The 25,077-nt window shown below is 34.9% G+C and overlaps 1 protein-coding gene across 1 annotated transcript in view; it reads right to left on the bottom strand.

Annotated features, from left to right (window-relative positions):
- Positions 1-3,101: 3,101 nt before the first annotated feature.
- Positions 3,102-25,077, bottom strand: part of LOC118187045 (uncharacterized) — a 58,348-nt gene continuing 36,372 nt past the window's right edge. The window contains exons 2-3 of the mRNA XM_035357230.2: positions 9,890-11,469; positions 3,102-3,780 (exon numbers count right to left, since the gene is read on the bottom strand). Coding sequence (XP_035213121.1) covers positions 3,383-3,780; positions 9,890-11,447 — 1,956 coding nt within the window. The 5' untranslated portion in view covers positions 11,448-11,469 and the 3' untranslated portion in view covers positions 3,102-3,382. The remainder of the gene's footprint in view (positions 3,781-9,889; positions 11,470-25,077) is intronic.

Here is a 25,077-nt window from a genome sequence, read left to right on the forward strand (position 1 = left end):
TTACACATACATTCCTACAAATTTCAGTGTATTATTTGCGAAGTGTGGCCATCACCAACTTCAACATATCTTAAAATGGTCCTTGATAGATTTGAATTGTGCCCCTATGGTCTAGAGCATAAGAGAAAGTTACAGGCGTAAGGTGGATGAATATGTGAGTTAACGACCGAGATGCCCGAAATGCCATTATGGAAAGCACAGTGTCAGGAGGCATTGCCATGATAAAGTATATAAGTATTTTATGCTCATAGCCTTAATAGGAAAGACCCTTTATCGCAGTCTTTCAAGAGCATGAAGGTAAAATGTTGATCAACAATCTGATCCCTGATTCTTCCCGCATTTTCATTAGTTCTTTTTCGGATAGGCCTTCCGGAGCATGGGTCTTCATGCCTCCTGGCTGGTGCCTTTCCAAGAGAAAGGCACTAGCCTGGAGGCCGATGTTACTACAAAGCAGAATTTGAAATTACATGAGAGAATGGCCTTGGTGCCCTAAGAAGAGCAAGCATTCTTAGCCACAGTGTAGGGTGTTCTGAATCAGTCTCATTACTTTATTTGCAAACCTTCTATTCTTAATAATTTGGAACATTTAGCCCAAAGGGAGTAAGCCCAGAGGGCTATTAATTTAGTTTTGGCATTTTGCATCGATTCACTTTCTGCGTTGATTCACTTTTCAGACTGTTGCCACCAACTATTAAAGCCCTGTATTACATTTAAAGAAATTAACTAATGAATCTGCATAAATGTATGTATGTTTCTCGCATTGTGATAAAAAACAACGAGCCATCAAATTTTAAATAACGCAATCATCTACCGAATATGGGCACCTGGAAGCCCTAATTTGGAATTTATTTTATTATCGATTTCATATTTTGTCAGGGCCCACCAGCGGGCGAGCGGTATAGTCGCTGAACACTGCTAGTTCGGTCCGAGGTTCGAATCCCGCGAACGGGCAGGCTGAATGGATGTTTTCGTGGTTTTCCCTATGTGTAACGTGTATATGAGCCAGTTTCCCTTAGAAAGTCCTCCACGAAGGCATCCCTCCTCTTTGCCAGATAGCCCTAGTGTGCTTTGCCATAATTAAATACACACACACACATATTATGTCAGACATTAAAGATTTTCTGATTAACGAACTCAAGGATTTCAAAGCTTGCAATGGCAACACTGTACGGGAAAAAAAAAAAAAAAAAAGAAAGAAATCTCCAACGCGCAAGACTGCGTATCGGAAATTCTAAAGATAGGCTCATTTTAAAATTATTTTGCGATAGTGCTGTTAAATTGAATTTTATGTTTTAAGTGCGAAGAACATCATATTAAATAAATAAAGGTAACACACAACTTTTAACTTGGTTGCATATCTGAAAGCAGATATCTATCTGACAAATTGCAGCATTAAAAATTGTTATTTAGACAATTATCAGCATTAGCTGAACATAATAATAGTGTAATAGGAACTGATTTTATATGCTAATGTTTACAGAGTAAGGACAAATTTCATCTACCCTTACTGTGTAACGTTTTGTGAAAAGAATCTATAATTTCTATTTTGACGAATAGAACTCACCAGCGGCTGAACCGCTGAACACTGGTAGTTCGGTCCGAGGTTCGAAACCACAAATGTGCTGTCTGCATAGACTTTTTGTGGTTTTCCCCATGCGTAACGTGTATACGAGCCACTTTTCCTTAGAAAATCCTCCGAGAAAGCATTTCACCCCTTAAGCAGATAGCCGTCGAAGCTTTGCCATAATCACATAAACCAAAACAAAAGCATTTTAACGAATACTCCTTGAAAATACTTTTAAGAGTTTCAGGGTAATTATTATTTTATGTAAAGAGTTATTTAAAATTTCACCTGTACGATCACTTCTCCTTTCCTTTTTCTCTCCAGAACGTAAATCAATTTGAAAGTGCATAAGTGAGGGTTTTGGACTGTGAAAAAAAGCGTGTTTGTGCCTCTCTAGGCCATGTAACTAGAGTTCGCTAGCTCTGGTAAGATTGCATTTCTTCGGCTTTGCTTTACTACTGCCGATATTTAAATCGTTACGCCGATGAGAAGTTTTGAGCCAACTTCGTGTTAAACCAATTGTGTAGTCTTTGACTACTAGGCTTAGTTTAAACTTGACTGTTACTTTACGGCACATCGCCATAAGTGGTGCTTGATTTGTAAGCACAAGACGTGCATTTTATGTTCAAGTTCTGATTTAATAGAAATGTTGTTACAAGATTTTGCTGTTACTTCAGACCAAGCGATAATACGCTCGAAGCGTGTTAGGAGTTTGATGCTGGTTTTTGCTACCAAAGAAAACCAAACTGCTTAATGATGTAGGAAAGAAATAAACGAAAGCCATATGGAAAACAGAATCCTTTAAAACAGAGTTTCTTAAACTGTGGGTTGCCAAAAATTTCAGAAGTTTTGATAATTCTTCGACTTAAAATAATTTTACAGCTACCATATATTTTTACACAATGTATCTGAAAATAGATAAAGATAAGACAACACGGACAAAGAAAAAACGAAAACGTTTCTATGCATTCTTTTTATAATATAAACGTTCATTTTACTTGCTTTGCACGTGACGCTGTCATTTCGTCTGTTACTTATTTAAAATTTTCACATTGTTCTATGTCTTAAAATTATAAATTAAGATTAATCACCTAAACAAAAAATTGTCAGTTTCACTCACGCGTGTGTCGGATTTGTGCAATGCTTATGGAGATCCACAAAATTTTTGTAAATATTATGGGGTTCTGGAGTCACAAAAAAAATCTCGGTGGTTAAAAAAGGGTCGCGACTGAAAAAGGTTTAAGAAGCTGTGTTTCAAAACATGATAATCTGCCCGGAGCTTGAAGAGAATAGTAAAAAGTAATGGGAAAAAGGTAACAGGTAAAGTAAAAAGTAACAAATAGTGAAAATCACTTCGGGAATTACAAACAACAGAGCGGTTGCTAAATAAAAGCATTTGCATTAATGGGGATATTTGTTTAGGAAAAAAAGGTTTCTCAGTTTGCAATGACCCATTCTTGGCGTCTATACGTACTTAGTGCTATACATATTCATTATGCTTATACGTGCGAATTTATGAAAAATGAATAAACATTCAGAAGCATAATCACACAATTTTATGACAAAAATGCCTCATGTTTAACATGCATTGAAAACCAATTTTGTTTTAATAAATTATTATTTTTTTTCTTTTTACATTCGAGTTGTAAAATATTATTCAGATATAATGTTTGTTATAAATATAAAGTATCAGTAGAAAAGTTTTGTGTGTAAAATTTTGTGACTGCAGCTAGACAGCGTATCATTTTCGTTTCAATTTCCAGTCACTTACAAATTTCGAGTATGTATTACATACACATTTATAAGAATTAGTCTTTCTTAAACTTCAGATGTGATACAGTAACAGTATTTCTTCAAGATAGCATCATCTATGCAAGAGGACTGATTTCCATACACATTAATTCTACTAATATCTCCAAGGACAGTAACGTTATCGTCATCCTCTCTGAGCATTAAAGTCCCTTCAAATAAAGCATTTCCTGGAACAGTCCTGAGGATGATTGTGACTTTGGTGATCATTCCTCTGGCTCGACCGTCTTCTACCAGATTCCCAAAATAAAGACGCGAGTTGACAATGACTTCTCGGCGTGGAAGGATCAAGTCCGCTCTAATAATTTCAGCTAATGACAACTCAGCACAAAGTTTTTTGTAGGACTTGCTGATTAAGTTGTTGATGGCAGTGACTAGAGTAATAGCGGCTTTTTGAGATCTGGAATCTGTAAGAGAAAAAGATTTATAATTGAATCGCTACCTAGAAATTGTTTTATAAAAATAATCTTAACACATTGATCGCCATATAATTCAACAGAGACTGTTCATACATTCTTTAGACAATTTTCTTAGCCACCAGAAAAGTCTGCAAATTTTATAAACTGCAACTATATTTTTGAAAGTATAACTTATCGTCTGCTACTCACAGTTCTGTTTTCAACCCAATGGGTTTATATAAGTCCCAATAGATGTCTAAGGAAGGCTAGAGAGAACTACACGCATAAATTACTACGTTGTTGATGTCCCACTGGTAGTAGGCATCATTTCTAACATCCCCACAGACCATACTCTACCACTGCAATACTTAATATATATTATATATATGGTAGACCACTACTACAATATGGTAGACCATGCACTACAATATGGTAGACCATGCACTACAATATGGTAGACCATGCACTACAATATGGTAGACCATGTAGACCATACATTACAATATGGTATAATATCACTACAGTATGGTAGACCATACACTACAACAGAGATGTAAAACTCATAGGTACACTTGGGCTAAACAAACAAGGTTTAACTTTCGGCGGGCCGCAAAAAAAAAAAAAAAAAAAAAAAAAAAAAAAAACAATATTCATAGAAACATAGATTTATTTCGAATAATACAATAATAAACATATATATATATATTTATATAGAAAAGAACAAGAAAAATTTAATGTTTACGTCCTGATACTTGACATCTCTTCTCTGCTATTATCTTTCCTATTTCGGGAGAAATTTTGTTTGCAGTGATAACTTTCAACGCTGACCCAAGGTGAGCATCATTAATACGGTTTCTAATAGGAGACTTATTACCTTTAATTTCTAATTACAATTCTAAATAAAAAATAAATAAATAAATAAATAACTATGAAATCCGTAACAATATGATTTAAGTAATAATTAATAATAAAGCAAAGTGCATGCATATGCATGCACCAATATATCGTACAAAACTATGATTGGAAAACTGAGACCATGAGTTCGGCCACATTCGGCTATCGGGGGATGCGTACAAGTTCTGAGTGCACGTGACCCCCAAAAGTCGAAGGTAGCTGAACGCAAGCTACTCACACGCATTTGTAATTTAAGTAGTGTGCGTGTGTCAGCTCGCTGTGAGTAATCTAACAACACTGAATAAATTATCGTTAATTACTTAGCAGTAAACATTTCATTTTTTTTCTTCCTCGATATGTTATTTTATTATTATATATTATTATTTGCCGATATATTGGCCGGGCCACAGAAATATTTGTTGTGGGCCGCATGCGGCCTGCGGGCTGTGAGTTTGACATCCTTGCACTACAATATGGTAGACCATCATCCAGTTCCAAGTTGTTGAATATAGAAGATCACTTACCCATCGGAGGGCCCACTAGAAGAAGGTGTCACAGTTGTACCAAGATAAAACAAGAGAAAAGAACTAAAACAATTTATGTGGCATGCAATCTACCATTATGCGAAAACTGTTTTACCTCTGATCACACATAAGTTATGAAAATTAAAATATTGCTTGGTTTTTTTCTCTTATGTGTCAACATTTTAGTGCTAATGGGACACATATGTCCCACCATTACCAGGCCCACCAACGGCCGAGCGGTAAAGTCGCTGAACACTGGTAGTTCGGTCCGAGGTTCGAATCCCGCGAACGGGCTGGCTGCATGGGCGTTTTCGTGGTTTTCCCCATGTGTAACGTGTATACGAGCCAGTTTCCCTTAGAAAGTCCTCCACGAAGGCATCCCTCCCCTTAGGCAGATTGCCCTAGTGTGCTTTGCCATAATTAAATACACACACACACACACACACACATTAAAATACACACCCACCATTACCACCCAGTGGGACACATTTGTCCCAGGCCCCTGGAATCCCCCCATTTTAAATTAAAATGTTTAAAATAATATTTTAAAATTCTTTGTGATAATTACCAAGCGTACATAGATACGTACACTTTAGATAGTGAAATACATAGTGTGACGGTGACCCCCCCATGCCGACCAATGTGTTAATTAATATATAATTATGGCACAAATATTTTATAAAAATTATTTCATTTGAAATTATTTCATAAGAATTATTTTAATTACTAGTTGAAGTAATGATGCATGTAATTGCACGCCGAGGATAATTCAAATAACAATGCAAATTATAAAATTTATTTTATATGGAATTATTCTATAAATATTATCTTAGTCAACAGCAGAATTAATGATGCAATCCTTACTAATATTATAAATGCGAATGTGAGTTTGTTTGTTTGTTACGCTTTCACGTGTTAATTACTTAACTGATCATCATGAAATTTTCAAGAAATATTTTTGATATATTAGAAAAGGTTATAGGCTATCAAATGTCTTCGTATGACGTTAATTAGCCGAGATATTAATTAAAAACTACTTTCCCTTATATTTTTCACTTACTTTGTTGGGTTTCCCCCCCCCCTATTAAAGGGATTTGGCTACGCGCCAATTTATATTACAATTCATTACCAGAATGAAGTTTTAGAATCGCGTTCAATGCAAATGAGAAGTAGAAAGTATTTAAGTAAAGTTCACTGACTTCGACAGAGAGAGAATTAGATTTCCCGAATAGCGCGCGTTTGCCTTTTGACTACGTCTCTCTAAGCTGTTATTACGCTCGACCGCATTTACGTGCCCTTGGTTAGGGGCCAACTAGTTTAGAAATTGTGTTAGCTTCGGCTATATCTCTTTAGTTATTTGTATATAACTTAGCAGACTTAAAATCTGCAGATATTTATACTATCCTTTTCATGCTATTGTAAAACATTCATTTATTTTATCTATCCCGCTATTTTATGTTAGATAGTTTTACTGTCATTTTTCCCTTTCCGTTTTCCTGCAAGAATGCTAATTTTAGTTCGCACATATTCTAATCCGGTAGAAAGAGATAGCATTCAAAGGAATATTTTAGATTGTATAGACAATGCGAGTTCCGCCTGCTGGAATCCACGTTACTACTTAAAAGCCCACGTCAGCAGTCTGTCGGCGACGTTGGTTCAATCTTACCAGTAATGCTTGTCACGTCAGCATAGGTTTGAGCCAACTTGCACGCTAGCTTTTGGATTAACTTTATATGTAACTTAGTTTAATTTGAATTCATTGCTTTTGAGTTACGTTACTTTTGTTGATGTCTCAGGATGCAAGCATACATATTACTTTGTATTCCATGCTAAATACCTTGATACGAAGCACTTTAACACTGTCAATATTTTTTTCCCAGTAACCATTACCAAACACACCAGGGGCGTAGCTAGAGGGGGGCAAGAGGGGCATCTGTCCCCGGGCGCAGGATCCAAGGGGCGCCAAACTGATGTTACGTCATTTTAGAATTAAATTTTTTCCATCCTTGGAAAGCAGTAGGGGGCGCGAAATCTTCAGTTGTCCCTGGGCGCTGAAAACCCTAGCTACGACTCTGAAACACACTCACTATTCACCATTACCAAACACACTCACTACATATACACACCTGTGAGACACTATTTATTGTAAATGACGACAGCTTCTCCTCCTTTTAACTACACTCATGGACACAATCGTATTTTAGGATATTTTCTACTTCTTTTCCTTTTCTTTCTATAGGCCCTTTCCCCCCCCTCTATTATTTTTGGGCCATTTATTTTAAATTTTATTTTGTCCCATCTTTCCTTCCTTGTCTTTCGAACTCGTACAAAATGTACGAAGTTCCTTTTTACTCTCCTCAAATACGAAATTGCCCCCCTTTCTATATACCTTTCCTTCGCCACCTATGCTTGATGTTTCGCCCATCGGTGCAGAAAGATTTAGCGGGTGCAAAACAAGACATCTGTCTACTTTGTCTGTCTGTCTGTTTGAGTTACGTCATAAGTGCTGGCTGGTTTCATAAGCGCAAGAAGTGCCTTCTGAAAAATTATTGAGTTATTAATAAAAGGCATTCATAATTCGATCATTCTTCTTACGGTCGTCTTCTTGCGCATTCGATAATTCTTCTTACGGTCTCTATTTTCTTACTGGATATAACGATAAGTAGCTTAGATCCATATAGAGTAGAGGTTGGAAACATGTTTTTCAAGACTGTCATTTTTCAATTTTTTTTCCCTTACAAAAAGTTTTGCTTACATTACTTCTGTTTTGGATTACGCATTAGAAAAAGGGGGAAGATGGTGAAAATAAAAAATAAAAAATAAAGAAAATTATCTAACAATAAAAATAAAAAAGAATGCACAGCATAATGAAAAACATCGACACTTTTTGAAAAAATATACGCATATCAATATAATGTATAATATAAAAAAGTATGTAAAGTTTATCCTAAGTTTTCAACAATTATCGTTAGTTAAAGCTACTTTCCTGTCCCTCCTAATTTCAGCTTACAATTTCCTACCAGAATGTGTTTTTAGAATTGCGTTTAATGCAAATGAGTAAGAGTGGTATTTACGTCGAAGTTCCACTGACTTCGTTAGAGAGCCAGATTTTCTGACTAGCGCGCGTCCCCTTTTGGCTACGTCTTTCTCTAAGCTATTGCGCTCGGCCGTATTTCAGGCCCTTCGCCAGCTTATTCGATAATTAAAGATCAACTACTCAGAAATCTTGATAACTTCGGCTGTATCTTTTTAGTTATGCATTAGTTAAGTTATATTTCTTCTACTTTGAGTTCAAGCCCAAGTGAAGGCTTTGCTGTACGCTTTGAGAAGGAGCCGATTGTAAGTTCTTATTTTGAAAAATAAAGGGTAATTAACCCTTCTTGAGTTTTTACGTTTCTGTTACTGAACTAAAGCAATTATTCACGAGGTTCCTACACGAGGTAGCTGTTGGCTAAAAGATTGGAACTCCACAAGTATTTCAGCAATAAATGTAAGTAAAGAGAAAAAAAATGAAAACTATATTAAACTTGCCATTTTCTTTTTATACATGTACACGCTGCGTTATAATAGAATTTCATCACATTTTGCTACACTTCACAGTACAAACACACTGGGTGCTTTCGATTTGGGCATGGAAATACCCGACTATCGAACGCAACAGCCGGCGATCGCCAAGTTGATAAATGAAATGGAAAAGCTAAAAGCAGATTTCACTGCTCGTGTTTTCATGACATCACATCATTAAGTCCAACGAGATCTCTTTCCAAGGTCAAACTTTACATATTGCTTTTCATTTGTTCAGCTCGTCTCCAATGAGTGCAGCTGTCAACAGCTGACTGCCGGCGGCTGTGTCATTAAATCGAAAGCACCCACTTTAATTCGTTGGCAAGATTACCTATCAATCGTCGTCATTAAAAATTGTATACTGGGTCATTAAAATTTTTCCAGTGGGTCACTAAGTGACCCGCGGATCATGGGTTGCTGACTGGTATAGAGTCTCGACTTAGTGTTTGCTTCCCAAGAAGGTGAGACTCTGCACGATCTTGGGTTGACTTTGTAAAGTCTATGTCTCTTTCGAAACACACAAATGTAGCCTTTGACCCAGCTTGGGTTACAATAAGCCAGTCACTTCTGGCTTAACAGAATAACGTAACAATGAATAATTTCAAGGTGTGGCAGATTAGCTTAACGACTCACAGAATACTTTAACGGGCTGGAAGAGCTCTGGTTTGTAGTAACCGGCAAGACAAAGCCTAATGGCTAGAACGCTGAACGCCGCTAATTCAAGTCGCTAATAACCACAGCACATCGTGGCCTGGAATAGGCAGACACGCTCTGCAACTTCTAAAACTCTTGCTTAAATAGCACTTCATTCTATCTTAATCTGAATAAACTCTCGATTTATATTCTGGCATGAAAAGCGTGGGTGACAGAGAAATACGAAAGTGCTAACTTAAAATGAACTAATAGTTAAAAATAAATAGTAGATAAACATAAACCTCACAACTTTTATGTTCAAGTTAGTACACGATATCCATTTCTGCTGATTGTTTGGGATTAGCTTTTATAAAATATAGGAATCTGTATATTAAATAAAAGTTATTCTGGCATTATCTGTATATTAAATAAACGTTATTTTGTATATTCTACTTATTAATTATTTTACACAAAATATATTTTATAAGTGAATGAGTTATTACCTGATATATCCAAATTTTCCTCAGTCTCACAGGTACAGTAGTGGTCAGGTATTCCAGCTGTGCTACATGTCCTGTTTGACGAAATAGGGCCAAATAAAGTACTTCCTCTGTCAGATTTTATGGACCCAAGAACTGTGTGATTAATGCTGAGACTCAATATATCCAAAAGTGAAAAGTAAACGTCGTAAGGTGTTGTCAGACGTCCTTGATTTGTTCGTAAATTTCGGATGAAATCATTTTGATGTTTAGACGGCAAATGAGGTACAACTACTGCAAAGAAAGGCATTCTTTCTTCAATTCTGCCTATAAGAGTGGCTCTCAGAGCATCAAACCGATGACCATGATCTGATAAAAAGAATAAGAACGTCCTGTTTAAGTATCCAGAATGAAAAAGATGTTTCAGCCATGCTTCTAAATCCGCATCAGCGGATGAAACATGGCTGATGTAATCGTGACTCAGTTCTACAAGAAATGAAAATGCGAAAAAGGGTCTTTTAACGGAACTGTATTTTTTGACGAAGTCTTGCGTGTAACGTAGTTGCAACAAATGTTTTGGAATGTTACCGAAGCAAAAGTTGGAGCTAATTCGATGAAGCATGGATGACTGGACTGCAAGCCAAAATGGTCGCATGTAATGATCAGTTGGGGATTTCTGTAAGCCACCTCTGTAATAGTTCAGCAGATTTATATCTGGTCTGTCCTCCGCGAAGAGAGTTGCATAACCAGCTGTGGAGAAGTTTTTCCAAACAAATGGCCACCTATCATATGGTTCCTTTGGATCACGAATATGAGGCAGTTCCTGATTTGAAACTGACTTTCCTGTCAACATAGCTATTAAGTTTGGAAAAGTATTGTCACCTACTTTTGTCATTCCCCTAAGTATAAAAGCATTCAACTTCTTCGTTAGAAATTGGTAAGTTTTTGGCAGTTGACGCATGAAGCTTAATCTTGACAAAGAATCAATGCCAAGAATTAAGACGTTATAAAATTTTTCACTATCGTTTGTCACTGATGAAAAACTACTATGTTCCGGTTGCACCAAGATATGACAGTGAATATTTGTATAAAATGCGATACCAGCGAAATTTGCACATGACACATACACAAAATCTGAATAAATCTTAGATCCATTTACTAAAAGTTTACGTCTTTTACTATAATCCACTTTAAAATCACCTTTGCGAGTTATTTCTTGATATCCACAAAGTAATTTATCAGCTTCATATCCGTACATTTTAAGTGTTGTAAGATTATATCGCAGGACACCTGTGTCATCTAGGAAAGTAAGTGTTGCAATCCGTTCTTTGCACTTGATGGTTTTCGGAGGTGAAAGGTAATTCCAAGTAGATGGATCGAAAGGATGAACTCTTGGGAGCTGACATTTTTGACCAGGTGTTAAAGGTTCCTCTCTATCTAAGTCATACGAAAAGAATTCATTGTTTGTAATGAAAATGGGTTTCGCTGTTGGTTGCAAGTGGTGCAAAAGTGCTAAAGTGAGAAGTGAAGTGCCTACAACAATCCATAAAATTCTGTTTTTCCAGGACACACGAAAGGGCATGTCATTTGGACAGTTCTAAAATCTGAAAAAAAGAGAAAGAAATCTGTAAGTCACTTGTTTCTGCATATAATACATATTGAATAAAATTAATTTAAACCTGAAAAAAAATATTCCTGCATTTTTCAAACATAATATTCTCCTTAAGTAGCCGTTCATGATTTTGCAATTTCAGGACGCGATGAAAGAGGATATTAGTTAAATCTGTACTTTCGATTTTGATTTACTTTATAATCTTTGTTGAAATATAATGTGACCAAAAAATAAATAAATAAATAAATAAAAATAAAAGTTCTGTCACTTATAGTGCAGTAAATATATATTTGGACTACAGGAAAAAGAAAACCTAATTATCGAATTTTGAATATCTGGAAGAGGTTTGGTGTTAGCTAATCCAGATATTTGGAGTTCTGCTACATTTTTGTTTTCTAATTTATGATCGATACCAAAATAAAATATCACAGAGGCAAGGAGATAGTTTTGGAGAATAGTCGGAGAGAAGTGATAAGTGACTGTGGACGTGGGCACTGTCCCTTTGCCGTAAAGATTAATCAGTACAGCACCACGTCCACCCTTATCTAAAGTTGGCTAGAGATTGCATATAGGTACGTATAGAACATAATAATTATTCCTGTAATTACGCAAATGAACTTGGGAGAGCTTTCATGCAGGGCTAGTACATATGCACTACATGTGTGCAGAAGGCGGTTGCAACTAAATTACTTCAGTGCACGTATAAATAGTGCTGTGCATATACATATTTACATAATTATGACATTTCATGTCTTATATAGACACTATGCGATACGGCATTGACATTATATATGAGGTATGAGATAATAGTGGTATTACATTACCATTATTGACATTACATTTACGAATTAAATTATGCAGATTCAACTCTGTAAATACATTGTCAGGAGCAACATTGCATATAGAACATATTTATAACACTATATTTGCTCTTGCTTTTATGTGATTGAGCTTCAGGATGGCGTACAGGCAGACCTGATATATAGACATTATAGGTGCTCAAGACAGACAGAGGTCCTGCTGTACCTGTGAGATTTTTGTACAGGCACATAGATTTATGACAGTGTTTGCATATAATGCGGTACTGTAAGTATTTTCTATATTATGTTACGTAATTCGATACAACTTTACATTACTATTCAGAAATGACGTTACATTTGCGTTACGTGGTATTACATTTACAGTTTGTGCAGCTTTCGGATTCAGCAATGTTTTTATTATGTCCAACGTGACATTAGATTTTTGATACATATTAAGCAATATAATTGCTCTGGCAGTTATGCAAATGAGGTTAGGATGTCTGACATGCCGGGGCATGTAAGTATACATTTCTACTGTTCATAGGAGCATCTTGCTATGTCACTGCGGTATGCGCAGACTGTACTGTACATATGCTTTTGCATACATATTCTAAGATATTGTCCTTTGACTGTTCAGTACATCCGATGCGACATTTACATTTAAATACACGTATTTAAAGCAGTTAGGTTGTGCAGCCACTTATGGGGATGGGCATTGGGTAGCATTACACTTGCAATTCAGGTCTAGACAGAGCTTGAAGTCAGCTGGGTACTTTCTTTGTCTGACACGTCATCCATATTAATATTCATAGTCGGAGAGAAATGAGACTTATTAGTCCAAAGGGGCAATTTTTCCTGAAGCACTATTAATTTCGTTTTGGCATTTTGCGTTGAAAACTATAAACGGCGAATCACTTTCAAATTCTTGCCACCAAATATTATCGCCCTGTATTATATTTAAAGAAATTAAATAATGAAGGATTTGCATGAATGTATGTATGTTTCTCGCATTGTGATAAAAGAATGATACCTAGAGCCATCAAAATTTGAATAACGTAATCTTCCATAGAATATGCGCATGTGGCAGCCCTAATTTGAATTTGAAATTTGTTTTATTATTGATTTCATATTTTGTAACCCTTCAAAGAATTTTTGATTGAAAAACTAAACGATTTCAAAGCGAGCAATGGCAACAATGTGCGAAGAAAGAATTATTTTTATCTTCTGTGAGCGAGACTCTGTATCGGAAATTCTAAAGACATGCTCATTTTAAAATTATTTTGCGTTATTGGTGTTAAACTGAACTTCATGTTTGAGTACGTAGAACATGATATTTAAGAAATAAAAGGTAACACACAAAACGTTAAAAAAACATTATTTTGGACGTAATTTAAGAACTGAAACCTTTCAGATTTTTTAATGAGTTATTTAATTGCAGTTTTCTTCTCTGAATAGGCAGTTTTCTCTACCACGGAGTGGCAACACAAGAAACTGTAGAAATTGCATTTGGCTTAAATAAAATACTGCCTCTCCAACGGAAATAGAAACAGTGAAAGAAAGTTCTTTTGATTTATATTTCAGGAACTGAATACTAGATATTAGATTCTGGATTACATTTTGCGTGTGAAATTTCTAATAGCTTCCTTTTTAAACTTCATTATGTATCAACTGAAACAGATTACTACCGATTCACTTTATATAGAATTAGATTCGGTTAAGCTCATTAGCTTTAGAATTATGAAGACGGATGCCATTTTTGTATAGTTGGTAAGTCACAACTTTTTTTTTCAGTCATTGAAATGTTTGTTCAAAGTACGTCCCACCCTTTGCATATTGTTTAAACAGAATACGCAGTTTAAAAAAATGATATGCAGCACTTGAAAACTTGAGACAATTAACTTTCAGTGTACCCATAAACGCTCTAAGCTATAATCGTCTGCTCCAAGACAGACTAAACAATAGCTTTATTGAAGTCTCATTTGCTAGATATACGTTTCAGCTAAAACGCATTCTGAAGTGCATTTATTGAGCTGTAACACAGAAATGGTCTAAACGTTTTTTTGGCAGGAATATTTCATTCCTCTTTTGTTTGATTTTTCTTACCAGCACGGTTAAATCTGTTCCAGTAAATAAAAATAAATATTGCATTTTGTATTAGAATTTTTGCTTATATCTTGTTTCTAATAAAATTCTTTTCTACTGAAAATAAGATGTATTAGATTGAATTGTTTATATTATGGCAAAGTATATGAGGGCTAACTTGTTTAAGGAAAAGGATGATTTCTTGGAGGACTTTTAAACAATACTACCATCTTTTACTTAAAAATTATTCCCAATTTGTTGATATATTTACTCATTTTGGTCAGAAAAAAGTCTATATTTTGATTTTTGCATTTCCATTTTTGTAGATGTAACAAAATGTCATCGATGGTATGCATTTGCATACGAGGTATACATTCGGCATGTATACATTTGCCATGGTGTATACATTGGCATGCAACACCGATTTAAAAATTTTAACCAATGAGATAAATTTCGCATGAGAAGAAGCGGAAGTATAACCTTCCTTGTTTAGTATATTAATCATGCTATCTCTGAGATCATCAGAATGTGTCTCATTAATGTAAAAATCTGATGTGTCTGAAAAACATCTTAATCACTCACTAAAGATGTTAAAATTTAAAAGCGATAACTTTATCAGCAAAAATAAAATAGAAGAAAAAATATTTCAAATTATCTTGCCTTATATTAGATGTGCGGGCCAGTTACCAAAACAATCATAAAAGCAAACATCAGCCAAAAAAAAGTTTTGGTTAACTATTTCAATAAGCAATAGGACTTTCTTTTTTTTTTCGAGGAGAAGCAGGTTAAAGCTTTCAAAGTTGTTTCTTTCATAATTTCATATAAACATTGGTTTCTGCAGCTCTTTTATTATAAGTTTCATAATTTCCATTTAAGAATTCATTCTTAAGAGTTATTTCTGCTTATGAAGCTGAATTATATACAGATTAATTATTACAGCTTAAATTGCGCCGGTACTTCTTTAGTTTTTGGGTTAAATAATAATTCTAGTCGGAGCGCACCAGAGCCCTAAATATGAAGACTCTGGCAGTTCTTGATGTAACTAAACAACAGTTTCTGCAGAAATTAGATCTCAAAAGTTTTATTTTTAATAATAAAATTACATCAAAAGTCGATCCTCGCTTCTAAATGCTTGCCCGTCTTTCCTTGGAAAAGACTTTCTCGACTTTCCTTTTTATGTCTGTGTATGGTTTTCCTCTCTTAGCAGCCCACCAGCGGCCGAGCGGTAAAGACGCTGAACACTGGTAGTTCGGTCTGAGGTTCGAATCCCGCGAACGGGCTGGCTGCATGGGCGTTTTCGTGGTTTTCCCCATGTGTAACGTGTATACGAGCCAGTTTCCCTTAGAAAGTCCTCCACGAAAGGCATCCCTCCCTTTAGGCAGATAGCCCTCGTGTGCTTTGCCATAATTAAATACACCACCACCACACACACACACACCTTGGAAAACAAACCCTTGAATGGATGTGGAGACTTTTGAGGAAAGAACCCAACCAACCCACGTATCAAAGGCTTATTCTCCATAAAGTACAGAGGCTGTTCACACATTTTTTAGACGATGTATATTGTATTCACAAAACTAAATTACATAAAATTCTTGTGTTTTAAATGTTCTATTTGACATCCCTTATTCTGAACTATCTTTAACTAATAATGCCTTTTGAAGTGGCAGAAGAGGTATTCTATCCCATTCCTCCCGAACAGCTTTCCAGAGTCCTGTTAGGGTTTTGGGACAACGTTTGGATAATGCAGTTTAAAAGTCCAAAAGCACAAAACTCCATAGATGACACATCGGGAGATTTAGTAGGGATATCAGTGAAGGGTATGGCCTTGATACCAGTTGTTTCATTTCTTTTAGGAAATTTACAGTGGATTTTGATTTGTGACTGCTAGCTTTGTCCTGATGGAGTCTCACAGATTGATGGCACTGTGGGTAAAACGATGGTATTTCATTCATGGCGATAAAATATGTTCCTGATAGTATTTGGAGTTAATCTTGACATTTTTTTGCACTCTCTTTATTTTTAACTTGCCATTATAAGAAAAACCAGCAACAATCATAATTAGAAAATTTTCTTTCGATTCTTTGAACCATGTACTTAAATTTTTTTCTCTCCTTTTATGATAATAAATGGCTCTTTTTTTGTTACAATCATTTAAATACACCCATGCTTCATCTATTGTGACAATTGTTTTCCATTTTTCTTTGGGTAAGTGTTTCTCATATAGAATTCTGTAGCGTTGTCCTGCGTCGAGCGATATGCTTTGGAAGAAGACGATGCACATTGCGTTTTTTCGCTTTCCTAAGATTTAAATCAACGTTTATCATTTTGTTTACAGTAGACACAGAGCATTTTAATGATTTTGCGACTCTCCTTTGACTAGGGGGATTTTCTTTTAACATTAAACAACGTACCTTTGCAATAGTCGAAGATGTCCGTTTTTACCTTGGATACTTGTTTGGAACTTTTGTTCCACTTGAGGCTCCAATTTGACGTTTTTTTTTTCCCTTTCTTGTTGATGATATTACCTATCGACGCTTTAGATATCACAAAACCATGACTCCACATCGTTTTTGGATAACGGAGTATGCATATTTCTCTTCGGAAAGAGCGTCAATTTAGCCTTCGAACCACTGCTTTGTTAAATTCGCCATTTTGAATAAAAACAAAACTTTCAAGACACAGACGATAGTTTTGACTTTTAAAAACATAGTACGATTGCAATTAATTCTTTTGCAGCAAACGATTTTTTATTACCGCTTACCAAAATCGTCTAAAAAATGTGCGAACAGCCTCTGTACAATGATCTTATTGACAGCGCGTAAATTTTTCATTCCAACGCTAGCCTCTCCCCGCGGAAAGGAGCAGACTTTTTGGAACTGTGTAACCGAAGACGGAGGCCGAAAATTGTCACTTATTACTTTTTCTTTAGCTAACCCTCGGAATCTGGGAAAATTTGTTCCCTAAAATTTTTTTATTTTATTTATTATTAATTTATTTTATTTTATTTACTTATTTTTTGGGGGGTTCAGCTAGAATTATACTGACAAGAGATCATGATCAGAAAATGCTAGACTCTTCTCTCTTTGTTTTCATACATATGCACCCTCCGATAAAATTTTCTCTGTGCTCTGTTATTGTTTATAGCTCTGTTATTGTTAATGACTCTTTAGTCTCATTAGTGATGCTTTAACCATTTTACCATTTTTCGTTGGTGCCTCTGGAAAAAGAATGGTCTTTATTTCTATCATCAACTGAAGTAGTACATTATATTCAGAGATTAAACTCAAGCGGGGACTGGTAGATCTTAGTTTTGTATGAAATTGTAATTCCAGCCGGAACCCCAAAGTCAAGGTCCAGTACTTTATTTTATTATCTAACTGTTTACCATTTATTTAATAACTTATTGAATTTTTATTTGTCTCTTTACATTTTGTTAAATTTTAATTATATTATTATTATTCTAATCATTAATTAATCATTTTTTTAATTATCAATCACTTTATAATTTTATTAGTCATTTTATTTTTTGTTGTTCCTTTCTCCTGATAATATTCCACAGGGCTTCGGCACTTCTAATTTTAGAAATTAAGCCCAGACAGAACTTTTAGTAAATATACACTTTACAAAACTAGGTTTTTTTTTGCTCACTCGTACAACTCAGATGGTATTCTAATTTTTTTTTCTTTCAAGACTTTCTGATTTATAAAGAAGTGAAATTCGTTATATGTATTCAGATTAAATTAAGTTTGCTCATTTTTTCATCTCTCTGGCTTTTCAAAAAAATACCTAATGTCTGGTTACAGCCGAAAACATGGCGGCAAAAACATCGCAGACGAAAACATCGCGGAGAAAACAACGCAAGGCGAAAACGTCGTGCTACAAAACATCGAGGGAGAAAACATCGCAAAGAGAAAACATCACAGTTCTAAAACATCGTCGTCGAAAATAAAGCGCTTCAAAAACTTCGCAGTTTAAAAACATCGTCGTCGAAAATATCGTGGTAAAAAATAAAGTATCTACAAATTATCGCATGACGATAACATCGCAAACATGCTTTTTTCAGGCTTTAATAACTATACATGGATATTCCCGTATTGATTTGTGAGCACAAGATGGAAAGAAGGATAATTTTTACTTTCATATTTTTTATTAATCAATAAATTTTTGCTGAGAAAATAAAAAAGAAACTTAAGCATAGAAAATTAATGCAACTTCGCGACTGGTCTATGGATCAGTGGGAGAGAGTTGCCTGGTCAGATGAATCACGGTTTGTCATTCATCACGCCGATGGCCGTGTCAGGATACGCCGTCTTCCAGGCGAACAGTTGCTCCCTCAATGCAGAGTAGGTCATACACAGGCCGGTGGTGGCGGTATTATGCTCTGGGGGACGTTCTCTTGGGCGTCTCTGGGACCCGTGGTTGTGATCATGGAGGTAGGAAGTAAGATGGAGTCGCCCTAAACAAGTTTCTCCGTACCCTGCTCTGAAGCACCGGCGATCCCTACGTGGTGACCAAAACATTGGGTCATTTACCATTGAGTTCTATGGGATTTGACGCGTTCGGGTGTAAATATTTTGTAATTACGTCGCAAATATACATATAAATGTATATATTTTCTTTTTCTACAACACTTCAGAGTCCTAAGTATGTGAAAACAACATATTTTTAAACAACATTTCATTCTGAACGGAATTAAATGCTATACTTTTCACAGGACAGTTTTCTTAGAATGGTTTAATTTGAATGAAATATTTTCACAAGTTTTCGTTAATTACATTAGCAAAAAAAAATTAAGGTAATTCGATTTTATTCGATTAAGGTACAAAAATTAAGATCAAAGTTTATTGTATTATTAATATTAAAATTATGCATTATTTCTTTTCTATTTATAGAGCTTCTTCCTAAAATACTTTCTTAAATATGACATGATTTTTTGGCTTCTTTTAAATCGAAAAATGTAAGTCAATTTATAATTAATGCTCTATTCGGTTCATTTTAAATTAGAGAATTATTAGGAATTAAATAGTATTTGACTTTCTCTGAACATTTCTGAAAGGGAATAAAATAAGTTTTTTTTTTTTTTTTTTAAGTATTATTTAAAACTTGTAACTGAGTTATTATAAAATGTAAAGGGAATAATTCTTTTATTTATACTTATCAGATTTTTTTACGCTTCATTTCAACAATACATATTCCAAAACTCTTTATTACGTTCTTAAGTGCGCATCTCATAGCATTTGCTTTACAATACCTTTTAACAGATTGCTTTCCAATACGAACAATTCTTGCTTAAATAGTTTTATAACGTATTTGTCAACAGGATTTCAATTTATGTTTACAATTCAATATTAAGGTTATTATATATTTAGATAACATTTATAATTATTATAAATTAGATACATTTAATCATTAGATTTCTTCACAGTACTTTCACAGTTGTTTATAATTGAATAAATTCTTCATTTCAAATACATTTATAAATAATTTAATGAATATTTAAGTATTTTGTCAAAGGCAGATACATGCTTTTTGCAAGCACATGCATAAATACCCATACATATTTCCTATTTATCATTTCCGGCATGTGCAAATCTTTAATTTCTGTGCATTCACTATATTTTTCGTGTAAAGTAATTTACACTAATTTAGCATACACCCGAAAGTTTTACATAAAAAATATATATGAATATAATTTGAATGAAAATTATAAGTATTATTTTTAATACCCACTCAAAGGTCAGTTTTTCTTCAAAATTCCTTCACGATGGCATCTCTCTCTTTAGGCAGATAGCCCTTGCATGCGTTACTCTATTTAATAAAAACTTAATCTGACCTATGTGCCTAATTACAAATATTTTAATATACATCATTTTATATTTACATTTAGCCATCAAGTTTCAAACTTTTCAAATCTTCTAGAAAATAAATTTTGGCAGATCTCTTTCAGCAATTTTCTTAAAATCTATATTTTTGTAGTGCAACAGCTTAGAATTTTATAAAACAAATTCATAATCAAAATCGCTGTTGTTAGTTATCGAAAAATAACCAAGATGTGATTTTTGCGTAAATGTCAGTAAACTATACAAATTGCTATTATCCATTACACTATGAATGTTTCTTTCATGCGAGAGTGTCCCTTTTTCGATTTCTATGGAACTGTCGTGTGTCGAAATATTATCAGAATCTTGTCAAGCGAGCTTCTGAATGTAAACAAAGAACACCCCGTCTGGTGACCCAAGCTTCAAAGCAGTGCTTCACTTCTAGCGCGGAATGGCCCCTCCTCCCTTTCCTACCTCCATGGTTGTGATAGAGCAGACCATGAATGCTACAGGGTATCTGAACATCATTGCGGACCAGCTGCACCTTTACATGGCCTCTGTTTTACAACGCCCCGTGTCACAAAGCTACGATTGTTTTGGAGTGGTTCCAGGAACATGATGCTGATTTGCGTTTAATGTCCTGGCCGCCTAACTCACCGGATCTCAATCCGATAAAACACATTTGGGATGTCATGGAACGGCAGCTCAGAGGCCAAAGACCACCAATTCGCAATATCCAGGATTTGCGTGACCGTTGCTACAACATCTGGTACAATCTGTCTCCGGCCATCTATCAAGGGCTTGTGGCATCCATGCAAAAGCGGGTTGAAACTGTGTTGCGCGCCAAAGTTGGCCCAACTCGTTATTGACAGGTGGTCATAATGTTTCGCGACAGTTGGCGATGACGCTTGGTCAGCAAAGGCACGCGAGTGGGACGTTTGCTGCGTAGGCCCATATTCAACAGTGTCCGCTGAACAGTGTGCTCCGATACTTTTCTACTTGGCCCTGCATTGTATTCGGCTATCAGCTGAGCCACTGTTTGGCTCTGGTTTTGCTTCACCATGCGAGACAGTCTCCGACGAACTTTTCCTTTGATAGCGTGTGGACGTCCAACAGCATGTCGTCTACTGCTGGTTTCACCGTCATTCATCCACTTTTCATACGTACTAACAACTGTAGATCGCGAACAACCCACGAGTCGTGCAATTTCGGAAATACTTGTTCCGAGCCTTCGAGCCATTACAATCTGCCCTCTATCAAAGTCGCTTAGATCCGCAGCCTTTCCCATCACACACAAAAGGAAGTGAAAGAATGATTCTTCAGACTTAAACTCTCTCCAGCAGCAGTTAAATACCACTTCCACCTGATCACGTGCCTTCCACGTCATCCAGGCGCGTTCATCGCAAAATGTAGGGCTGGTCATAATGTTTTGGCTCCTGAGTGTAATGTTTCATTATAACTAGCTTTTCCATACTTTAAGGGGGTTAATTATGATTCAGTTTATTTTCTTAACGTATTTGCATTAATGTTGCTACTGTATCTAAGTAGCCCATTAAATTTCATGCGTATTTTATGGGTTCATTCATATTTTCATCGGCTCTTGCTCTGATAATTGGAATTCTACCCTAGACTGTATTGCTATTTAGTATTCTCGCAGTAAAAATATATCTGTCTGCTTTTTATTCTGTCTGCTTATTATTATTATATTTTTTCTGCGGCAGTCTGCTTTTTACTTCCTTCTATGAAGTAAAGGAAGTACTGTAATCACAAGAAATTCCGGGTATCATATTGCAATAAAAATACCCATTTTGACCGCTATCGAATGCAATTTAACGAGATATTTTTCGTCACATCTCTACGTAAGAACGAATAAAGGACTCTTTTACCCAAAACTGTTTATAAAATGGATTCAGAACAGATTTTTTTTCGTGACGTCTGTACGTATGTATGCATCTCGAATAATTCAGAAACGAGTAGTGTCAGAATGCTGAAATTTTTACATAGGACTGCTATAACATGTAGTTGTGCACCTCCCTTTTGATTCAAACAGGCCGCTCCAAACGTATAGATATATGTGATGTACCAGCTTTAGCCGTAGCTTAAATTATCAGACGATAAGTTTAAAAAAAAACAGGATCCGTTTATTATTATTCAGGAGAAATAGCAGTTACAAAATCAGATATCCGGAGTAAATAAAAATAATTACTAATAACTTTTTGTATGAAGTTTACTGCATCGTGACATTTAAGAAAAAGCCCCTGATATTCTTTTGCGAGTCCTTTTATAGCCTCTGGAAAGGCGGAGCTTCCAAGAAATGACGTCAGCCTCGTCAGCCAATCCAGTTCGCTTTAAATATTTCCAGAACATTCTATAACTGTACGTGTAGAAAGGGCGGGAGAAACAACTTGACTACGGCGCTGTGGATTTAATTACACGTACTTTCAAATAAGAGAATGTCGCCATTAAAAATGAAAAGAACATACAGTTAGAATTTGAAGTGAATTCTTGACTATTTAATTTTATTATTACATATATATATTCAAAATAAAGTAATTAAAAGTAAATTAAACAGGCCTATGACTTGCGCTAAAGCTGCGAAGTAATAAACCAATAATTCATAATACCGTATATACCCGCGTATAAGTCGAGATATTTTGGACCAAAAAAAGACTTCAAAGTGGGGGGTCGACTTATACGCGGGGCCATAAAAAATTAAAAGAATCGGAAGTTCAAAAATTTCTTTATATAATGCAGTTGTTTTCTTCCCGCACTCAAATTGGACGACTTATCAAATAAGTCACTTACTTGAAGTAATTTCATGACTTAAATTATGTGACGAACTAATCACAGAGTTTCATACTTTAACTAGAGTATAAGTTTCGATTAAACCAAAGAATTTTCGGCCCCCGAACAACCGATGAATATCGAGCAATAAAAAAGTTTCGCCAACACGCCAAGAAAAGAGAAATGCAGATAGTTTTTACGTAGAGTTCGAGACTGAAAATATGTATGATGACGAGCCAATGACGACAGAAGTGCTCTATGAAATGTTTGGCGAATCTGACCATGAATCGGACGTTGAAGGATTTTGATTTTGTTTATTTACCAAGGTATTTTTTATCGTATATATATTTTTTTTCCTCAGATGATTTTGAATAAATGTAGTACTTAAAAATTTTTTTTCGAAGTTTCTCGATAGATTTCGGAAGTAGGGGGTCGACTTATACGCGGGTTTCTTATTTTCTACGAATTTTTTATGTCGAAGTGGGAGGGTCGACTTATACGCGGTATCGACTTATACGCGGATATATACGATAATTTATAATAAGAAAACTTTGCATATACTATGTCCAACTAACTGAAATTCAATTTAAAACCATGAACGAAAACAAAATTTTAGTAGAATTTAAATTAGTATTTTAAACAGTAATTTCAATCTCCTTGTTTAAAAAATTTGCTAAGAAAAATCTTTAATCGTAAAAAAAATCCAAAACCAAAACTAAAAATAAATTTTAACATTTAACATTTTAAATGGAAACAAAAGGAACATCTGTACGTTCGTAAATATTAAATTTTAAGTGCTGAAAAAGTAGCTATTGTCATTGATCGCAGATTAAATCGACTTGACAAGGGAATAAACCAATCTACCATCAATACTCTCTTTACTTCGCACAAAGAAACAAAAATTTTAAATTCTCAAAGAGTTAAAATAACAAAGTTCAAATAGTCGAAGAAAATAATGAAAGCACTGCTTATGCCAAGACTGCATTATTTACTACAGAAAATTTAATGCCCGAAAGGGAATAAAATGCCCGAAAGGGGAAAGATGCCCGAATGAAAATAAAAAAATCTCAGGTTTAATAACAATTTTCCTTTTTTCGGCAGTTTTAACTTTTCTAATTTTACTATCCACCAGAGAGGGTTCTTATACTGAATATCTTTCTTCATTTTCTTCTAACTTTCCTATTCGTAAGAAAATATCTTCATTTTGCCCGTTACCTTTTATATTTATTAAAATAAATTATATATGATTGACCTCGCACTTTTAAATTGAAATATATGTGCAAAATATAAATTTACTAAAATCGTTAAAAATAAATGATCAAAATAATATTCATAGACATGAAGTTTGAATCTAATATATAACATTTGTTACTGATATTAGCTTTCTAATTCATTTTCTCTTTTCGACTGGCTTTTAACATTTGAAGAAGTTTACAATTTTGAATTTTTTTCTGATAGTTTGGTAATAAATAGCTTGGTAAATAGGTAAATTGGTAATAACTTGATAATAGGTAAGTTTTACTTCCTTGCAACGAAAACGTCCATTTTGACCGCTCTTGAATCTAAATTTGAACGATGTTTTTATTCAAAATATAGGACTGTTTTTTCTCCATTATTTACGAAATAAAAGTATTTGCAATCGCGAAAAATTTCGGGTGTTATATTTCAAAGAAAATATCCATTTTGACCGCTCTTGAATCCATTTGGATAGTGTTCTTACGTGACATCTGTAAGTACGGACAGGCTGTTTTCCCCCAAACAGAATGTAAAATGGAAACAAAAGGGCCATCTGTACGTTCGTAAATATGTATGTATTCTCGCATTACTCAAAAACGATTAGCCGTAGAAAGTTGAAATTTTGTATATAGGACTGCTATAACATCTAGTAGTACAACTTTTTTTTGGGGGGGGCGCAATCGGCTGCACTAAACTCATATCTGTAGTAGATTATTGAATATAATATCTCCTTTGAAAAAAATAGTAAGAATTCTATTAAAATGAATTTACTCATTAGCATATTTAAAATGGAATTATTAAAATGGAACAAGCTCAGTGAGCTGTGTTTACTTTATTCTTGCGTGTTGGTAAATTGTGCATTTTTTGCTTTAAAAG

The sequence above is a fragment of the Stegodyphus dumicola genome, chromosome 4 (genome assembly GCF_044657685.1).
Source record: "Stegodyphus dumicola isolate Sdum_Otavi_A_Nest chromosome 4, ASM4465768v1".
NCBI lineage: Eukaryota > Metazoa > Arthropoda > Arachnida > Araneae > Eresidae > Stegodyphus > Stegodyphus dumicola.